This window comes from Atta colombica, unplaced genomic scaffold (genome assembly GCF_001594045.1).
Source record: "Atta colombica isolate Treedump-2 unplaced genomic scaffold, Acol1.0 scaffold277, whole genome shotgun sequence".
NCBI classification, from domain to species: Eukaryota; Metazoa; Arthropoda; class Insecta; order Hymenoptera; family Formicidae; genus Atta; species Atta colombica.
Window position 1 is genome coordinate 1,258,680 of NW_017259378.1, and position 8,863 is coordinate 1,267,542.

Consider the following 8,863-nt stretch of genomic DNA (forward strand, 5'->3'; position numbering starts at 1 on the left):
CTCGAGAAAGTAAATTCTATTGTAAATTTTAATCTGTTTAAAGTATACAGCTTTTTAATTGCATTCAAGTCAAAACTTATTAAGCTCGTATTTTTAAAAATGATATCATTGCATTTTATAGCTTGGAAATATCATGTTTTTTGTGATCTTCGTATTATTCGTGTGCATATCCGATGCGAAACCTATTGATTATGAAGATGTTGCAAATTTGTTACCAACGGAACCTCAGACCACGAATGATACGTTGGCCGCCGTTGTGCGGGATCCGGTAGTGCAAGATGCTGTACAAAATATAGTTGGCAATAGATCCTTAGAAGGCTTGGTGATAAAGAAGAAAATACTTGTTATGCCCGCCACTGAACCTACTAAGGTTTACTCATCATATTCTGTATATTTTTATATGTATATACAATTAATTATAAATATTGCTCCAATATGTACTTTCTGTACATCTGCCTTATTAAAAAATAACGGTATTTAAAAATACAAATGAATATTGCTGCTATTAACGATATACTCGTTAATTATTAGTGTGACTGCTATCATCAGCTTTTATTAACCAATAAAACAATTCATAGTATGATTCATAATTATGATTCATTTACATAATAGCAGTTTGGAAATGCTAATTAGTTATTAAAAAGAATTACGTAATTTTGTTGTTACAATTATTAATTGTTGCTTTATATTACGCCGATTTATTTTTAGTATAGAGATAAATAATATTTTTAGGAAAATAAAAAAATTTAGCATATGTTTAAATTTTTCATATATTTTATTACATTATTATTTAAAAGTAAAATTTTTTTAAGGTGGTGTCACAAAGTGAGCAGATTCTTGTCGTTCCCGTGGAGAATTTAGAGGATGTACGGAAAAATATAACAGAAACTGTGAATGCAAAAACTGATGTAGATGATTTAATATCTACAGATGTTCAATTTTTTACTGAAAACGATGAAAATGGATACATAAACTCGGTAAAATATGTAAAAATACTATATTGATATTTTATTATCGTATAACATATATTTTTTTAAGTATACGTACATATATTCCGATAACATGCATGTTTAAGATGTCGTAGGCTGATATTCCATTTTTATATATAAGATATAAATCGTCTTAAGATCATAAATCATTCAAAACTATTAGCATCTTACTACAAGACAGGGTTGAAATAAAAACAGATTACGAATACTGGCCATAAAGATCGTCTTAAACATGCGTATTGCCTGGGAACTGTAATAAATGAGCGACACTTGTCATGATGTATATTAACTGCCGATGTAATCTATAAAGAAATCGTCAAAGAACATGTGATGAATTGACGTAATGTTATATGATCTTCTAGGAAAGTAAAGATCTTTCGTCTTATGCATCACAGTACGACGATTTATACGAAGCATCAACCGAGACATTTAAAAGTACGCGGAAGCCGTTCCTTACCGATAACATATCTCAAGAAATTCCATATCTTATGTCAAACCCGAACCAGGAAATAATGTCGTCGGAATATCCACCACTCACAATATCGATACCAATCATCGCATTTCTCGAACCTGCAAAAATTTCTGATGATAAAGTTGACGTGCCAATCTCGGCAGTACCAATGCAAGATGAAATTTTAAAAACTCAATTAGAAAACAGCCATGATGAAGTTCAACAGAATGTTCAAAATTACATCGATGAAAGGAACATGGATCCTAATAATTGGCAACTTGATCTATCCTCTTCGGAGGTAAATCCATTTTTCTCACAATATTTAAGATAATTTCTTTAAGTTCTTTACTTTTTAGGAACTATGAAATTTGATAGACAAATGCTTAAAATGTAATTATAAAGAAACTTCATTACTTCAATTATTATGATTAAATTTATATGCTGTTATATGTATATACGTTATATGTATATATGTTAGATGTTATAAAATAATGTTGCAGAAAAAATTAAATCTAAAATTAAATTATAAAAATATTAGTATATCTGTATTTTATAGATTATATTTCAAAATTGCAATAAATTATAATCATTATCATCAATACAATTATATCTAATTAAATTAAAATTAGTTACAAACTTTATGTTTAAAGATATAAAGATGAATATATATAGAGGAAGATTTAAAGATGTTTCTTCATCATAGATGGGAGTATCACCTTCTCTGTATAAGTCGAATACAAAACAGATCAAGTACATGAATGACATTAATTCCGAAAATTCGTTGCCTGTCAAAATGTCTCGTGTCGATATTACACCACTCTTTTGGACTTCGGATGCGGACATTAATTATCCCAAAGATCCACACGATATGGAAGTTGCCGCAAATATTGTTTTTAGACCGTTCTTCAAATACCGACAAGAGGTGCAGCAGAGATCTTATAGAAATCCGGCTTATCAAAGATACAATTCTTACACTTCTTATCCGAGACAAAATTATCGATATAGACTCTGATAATTTCAATGATTATTATTAGTATTTTAACGGTAGTGAATATTCTTATTACTATTAAAATAATTTATCAAGCGTAAATAATTATCTTTCATAATTGTCAAGTTAAATTACATACGTTAATTTAAATTATGTAAAAATACAATTTATTAAATTTATTATTTATTGCGATTTTTATATTTTTAACTCGACTTTAAGTGTCTATAACAAGTCTATAAAATTTAAATAATAAAATGAATTAGACTAATATTTGAGTTAATAAATATTTATTAATAAAATATCGATAATTGTAACTAAGCAATTATCAAAGAAAATAAAAAATTAATTAAGATAAATTATACTTTACAATACCTAATTCTACTTTGTCCTTGTTCTTTAATCCCGTTCTTTCTTCCATATCTTTATGCTATATAATATAATATTTAAATGAGCAATCGCATAATTATTCTAGTCTGTTATTATTTTTATTTAACATGCAACTCAGTTATGGGTCACAATCAGATTTAAACCTGACAGACTTGAAGAATTATTCCTCGTCTTTAATTTAATAAAACACGTTTTCTCACCTTACATGGATTCCTCAAAATAGAAAGTGTGTATATGTTAAATGGTTGCGAATTTAAACTGCTAAAAAAGGAAGCTTTGGAATTAATTTAACATTTACTAGATCGTATCTCGAGATATATATCTGCATATTAGAGAATCTGCATATTTGCCAGAGGGTCTGACGATGATATAAATGAAACGTATCAAATACATATATTCTAAAGTGGAACATAAAGTCTGTGTAAAAAAAATATGTGCCGTTTTAAAAAATATATAAATTCGTGGATGCAAATTAATTTTCTATTGTTTTTCTTTGTCTTTCTATTGTTTTTATGAGAAAAACAAACAAAACCGATGCTTCTTTCGAAAGTACCTATATATATTTAAAAAATAGGATAATTAATGCATAATTATATTTGAATCTTATTAACTAAAGAACTAAAGAAAGTAGTAATATAGATTATTTTGAAACGATTGCTTAAAAAAATATTTAATTCCTTAAACGATGTTTTTTACGATTGATTATCATTGCAATTAATTTTACAATAAATAAAGCATTGCTTCATGATAATACCAAATTGTTATTAAGTTTCACTATTATAAAAATTATTATATATTTCTTATTACAATAATATCTATATTTAATTGTAGCAACTGTATTAAGAATTTTATTATTTACATATTACATATTATCAATATTTCTTTAATGGCTCATTTAATATTAAATAATATTGGAGAAAAATGTAATGTTTATAACATAGGAACAGTTCCTAATATTAGATGACATAAAATTGCGAACATTAGTCAAGGTCTCATCGGTGAATCGATTATTGGTATACTTTCTAGGAATATGGTAGAAATTACTGCAGTCTGTAGTAAATGTGTCATTGTTAATGCCCTCGGGGCGAATAGTTAGTCACTCGCTCCTTCAACTATTCATTCATACGATGTAAGACGGTGGTTATCTAATTTTTCGTGATGTCTTAATTTCTTGTCCTTAGATTTCTTAATTAGCGTAATAAATGTATACCTCATAAATCATTCAATAATAATTTAATTAAAATTTAAATATAAAACAACATATATATATCGATAGTATTTATATATCGATAGTAAGAGTATGAAATAAATTTTATTATTTTTGTTCTTTGTATCAGAATTACTTTTAAATGAGAAACACTGTCATCGTCACTGGAAGAGTGGGAAAACCGCTTGCATATGCAACACGTGTGAGTCGTACGTACAAATGTTTAGCGCTCAATGAATAGGCTTTTAACACTAGCAGAATTCATTGTGGATTACAAGAAAATGCCTAATCCTTAGTTTACATGAAAGTCAGAAGTAGTTTCGGTATCTGTATCATCATAAAAATCAAGTTTCATAATAAACTAAAAAAATGTCTTCAATTTCCAATAATATCTAATTGTTAACATAATACAAAAGTTATATGAACGTAAGCTTAATAAAGTATAAGTACTACTTTATTATAGAATTATTTTTTATTGTTTACCATATTTATATTACAATTCATATTTATACAACTTTTCCACTAAAAAATTCAATTTAAAATATAACACAATATAAATAATAAATTATAATAAGAAATTATAAGTTATAAGTTATAATAAGTTATAATAGTAATAATGGTATATTCAAAAATTCGGTATCTGTATAACTCTTATAAAATTAACAACATCCTGAAACTATTATTTCGCAGATATGGTCAAAAGTTTGCTTCCCTTTCCCTTTCCCTGATAATTTTTTTTCCATCGAGGGCTTTCACCCATCTTGTGTTGCAAAAGAAACATTATGAATTTTCGAGTCTCTTCATCTGTTTGCAGTTCGTTTACGAAGATGATTCACTGTAGACTCACAGTGGCAGGATTTTTACCAGGAACAAGACTGCTCTTGCTTTATAACGAATCTGCATATCACAGACTCCTGTGTGAAACTAACTTAATTGCGTTCTTCGAGATCGCAGCCGGTTTAGGTATATAACCGTAGCGCGGTCAATCTTTCCCCTCAAACGCTGCCTAAGAGTCCGAGCAAGAACTGGAGAGCGAGCCGCAATCAAGACATTCGCGATAGGAAGAAAGGAAATATCACTGTACAATGAGATTCATATTGACGGTAAGAATCAGAAATGATATAATTTATCGAATAATTAATCTAATTTTTGAAATTCTAGCTTTTCTTCAATATTAAAAAAAATTTTTTTGATTGGATATTATATTCAGAATATTTTACAGTTTTAAATATATCAGATTGAACTTATTGTTGTTTCCTTTTTTATCACATTAATTTAATTGAATACAAATTATGTTAAAATGATAAAATCTATATTAAAGATGTAATAATAAAAATATAATAATATTAAAATATAAATAAAATATATAAAGTTAATAATTAGTTTTATATAATTCTTTAAAAAATATTATTATATTTAAAAATTATTATTAAAAATATGACTATAATGCTATATTTCAAAAATATAACAGATTTGTCTAATTATAATAATTGATTTAATTAAATAATTAGATAAAATAATAAATATGTGATAATAAAATAATAAAATAATAATGTAATAATAAAATAAAAAATAACATTAATTTCATGGTCTTCCAAATGCTTCTTTTTTATTTTAACTGCTTTTATTAATCATACATTTTAAATTAAGTTTTAATTTTTTAAATTAAAGTTTAATTTTAATTTCTTGTTTATTTGCGCATGAAGTTTTTTTATTTCTTTTTATTCATGATGATGAGAAAACGTTATATTGCAAAATGTCTTCAATCATTAAAAATGGAAATCGTAACAATTAATGAAATACTTTTTATTATCTTCATTAGTAGATACTAAGACATAAAATAGACAGGAAAATTATTATTGAATCAAGATTGATTTTCCATAAACTTGCAGAAGTCATGACATTTTTTTATTTCGATTGTCTAAATGACATTAAAGTATATATTCGCTTAAGGAAATATGTCATCTTTCATTTTATTTTTTATTAAGATATGATTAAAGTTATCGTGTCAAACCGCAGAAGATAACATTTATATGTTCCGTCATGTAATAAAGACTATGTCAACTTCGAGAGAATTTAAAAAGATTTTTTTAATTTAATGTAGATATATCTTTTTATACTTAATAAACGTACACATTTATTAAGTAATATCAATACTTTTTATCTACACTCTTAATTTTTTATTCTCTTACTTTTCGTAAATAAAAATAAGAAACTATTTTTATTGGTAATCTGCATTTGAAAATAGAAATAATATAAAAATTAACATCTTCACAAATAAAGCAAAATTAGTTAAAGCAAGTTAAAAGCAAAATATGTAAATATTAATCTATTTTAATAATTCAAAATTATTAAGAGACCAGCAAATAAGATATTTAAATAAGCAAATCCTTTATAACATTTTAGAAAATAACAAATATAATATAATATAAATTTTCGGCTCACAGAGTTTTCATCGGTTATAATAAAAAAATTAAAACTTACAATCTTAAATCTTAAATCTTACAATCTTAAATCTAACAATAAATGAGAGGCAAGTTGGTTCTTTCCGCTTATAATGTAGTAATTAGAGATGCAGGCATACACCATGTCCAACAATAAAATATGAGTTAGCATCAAAATGTAAAGTCCAATAACAAATTTGACAGCGAAAATTAAGTTAAGTCCAATGTAAATTGTAAGGTCAATATTGTGAGATTGTCCAGACAGTTAAATTTAAGTCACTAAAAATTAGAGAATGGAAAGTTACTTTTTAAAAGTAACAAGTGATAGTTACTCGTAACTGAGTAGAAAAGGTAACAAATTACCGATTTTTAAAAATAACTCATTACAGTTATGTTGCTTGAAAAAGTAACTTTTCATTTCTTTTCTTATTTTTTAAATATCAACAATCACAGCAAACGGATGCTTAAGAATCTCAAGCATTATGAGTAGCTTGTCCAATCGAGCCATGTCCAATCGTATGTAAAGTAACGATAAAAGCAAATATAAAATTCGTTATCGTTATCAAAAAAATGTAACTATATCGTTGCGGTTATAAAAACAAAAGTAACACATTTATATTTTATTGTTGGACATGGCATGTACCTGCTTTAATTACTACATTACATGCGGAAAGAAAATTCTATCTAGTTACCGATTTGTCTCTCATTGTCATTTTATAGTTAGATGTAAGATTTAAGATTGTAAGTTTTAATTTTCATGTTATTACAACTGATGAAGATTCTGTGAGCCGAAACCTAGGTATTTATATTACATTATATTTGCTATTTTATTAAATGGTTAATAAAAAGGATCTACTTATTTAAATATCTTATTTGTTTGCTCCTGGTTGTTTCATTGATATATTACTTTGCAAATAAACGATTATTATCTTATGTTATTGTTTATATTCTATTCAGCTCTTTTTATTAATTGTTTGTTTTGCTTTGTATTAATCTATTTTTCAGCTCTTTTTAGTGACCATCTCGCTAAGCTTAAGCAGTACAAGAAGTCACCAGCACACAAGCGTATTAAATTCCGATCGATCAATCAATCATCCAGATTACACAGAATCGGACAAATCCTTGGATGATGAAAGAGACATTAAGCGAGTGCAAATCTACAATCAAATTGGATTAGACGGTAAAGTACGAAGGATCCATTTGGATTCTAATGAAGAGGATAAACCAGGCATTCGCGCATATGGTTTACCGAAAAAACATTTACAAGATAACGGTATTATTGAGAGATTGCAGCTTGGAGAAGATCGCATAAGAGATGACATCTTAAAAAGTGGTCGATTGGTAAACATTCTGTTTAATCAGTTAATATGTTTCTAAATTCATGACTTGAATTTTTTTTTAATTTTATCTTAACATTATATCAGAACTTGGATATTATAATATATAAATTTATATAAGATAATATTAAGATACACATTATATTAAAAAATTATATTAAGTTTATTAAATTACAATGATTAAAAAATTTAAATTAATAATTTCTACAATTATATAACTTATATTAACTCATATTATACTACAACAATAGTTGCAATATTATATTATATTATATTACATTATTGATTTAAACCATAGAATAAGATATGTTTACAAAAATTATAAAACAATATATCTCATATGTATGTAATAATTGTAAACATATACAATGAAAGTTTTCTTTATAGGTGGAAGCTTATGGAATACCAAAGAATAAAATGGAGACTAATGGCTTTATAGAAAGAGTACCATTGTCAAGCATAAGTCATCAAGCTGCTAAATTAGACTCAAGAAATGAAAATGTTAGAATAAGGAGATCTATTCGTACGGGATCCGAGAACAAGGTCGAAAAGAAGGTTACTAGTGAGGCGGAAGATATGCAGGCACAAGATTCTAAGGTTTTTAGACCGCTTTTCGTCCATAGACAGCAAATAGCTGCTAGAGAAAGACGCAAGCACGCAAGGAATGTTTTACATAGACATCACAGGCATACGACACATCAACCTTGCTATCATCATCGAGTGACCAATTGATTTTATCATAATAAGAATAACGTGAACATATATTCTTCATTCTACAGAAGCTAAACTAATTATATTTAATTTAGTACTTATATTTAAATAACAAGAAATTTTACTCTTTTAGATTTGTTAAAATTATTTTTATAAATCTATTAGACAAATTTTCAAATTTTTACAATCAAATTTTATATTTGCAAAAAAAAATTTGTTTCATTAAATGAATAAAATATTTAAAAAATCTATAACTCTATAATTTCATACAGGTACTGTTGAGTTTTTGTATTATCGATTATGCTTAAATAATTGCATTAAAAAAAATTGCATCATAAATGTAATGATA

General features: G+C 26.2%; 2 protein-coding genes across 2 annotated transcripts in view; both read left to right on the forward strand.

Moving 5' to 3' along the window:
- Positions 1-2,787, forward strand: part of LOC108689821 — a 3,220-nt gene extending 433 nt beyond the window's left edge. Inside the window, exons 2-5 of the mRNA XM_018196762.1 lie at positions 122-370; positions 813-977; positions 1,352-1,738; positions 2,144-2,787. Of these exons, the coding sequence (XP_018052251.1) occupies positions 134-370; positions 813-977; positions 1,352-1,738; positions 2,144-2,452 (1,098 nt within the window). The 5' untranslated portion in view covers positions 122-133 and the 3' untranslated portion in view covers positions 2,453-2,787. The remainder of the gene's footprint in view (positions 1-121; positions 371-812; positions 978-1,351; positions 1,739-2,143) is intronic.
- A 2,242-nt stretch (positions 2,788-5,029) lies between these two features.
- On the forward strand, positions 5,030-8,624 carry LOC108689826. Its single transcript, XM_018196766.1, has 3 exons — positions 5,030-5,125; positions 7,472-7,807; positions 8,191-8,624. Exons 1-3 carry the CDS (start codon positions 5,108-5,110, stop codon positions 8,533-8,535), a joined length of 699 nt encoding a protein of 232 aa, XP_018052255.1. The 5' UTR covers positions 5,030-5,107; the 3' UTR covers positions 8,536-8,624.
- The last annotated feature ends 239 nt before the right edge of the window (positions 8,625-8,863 follow it).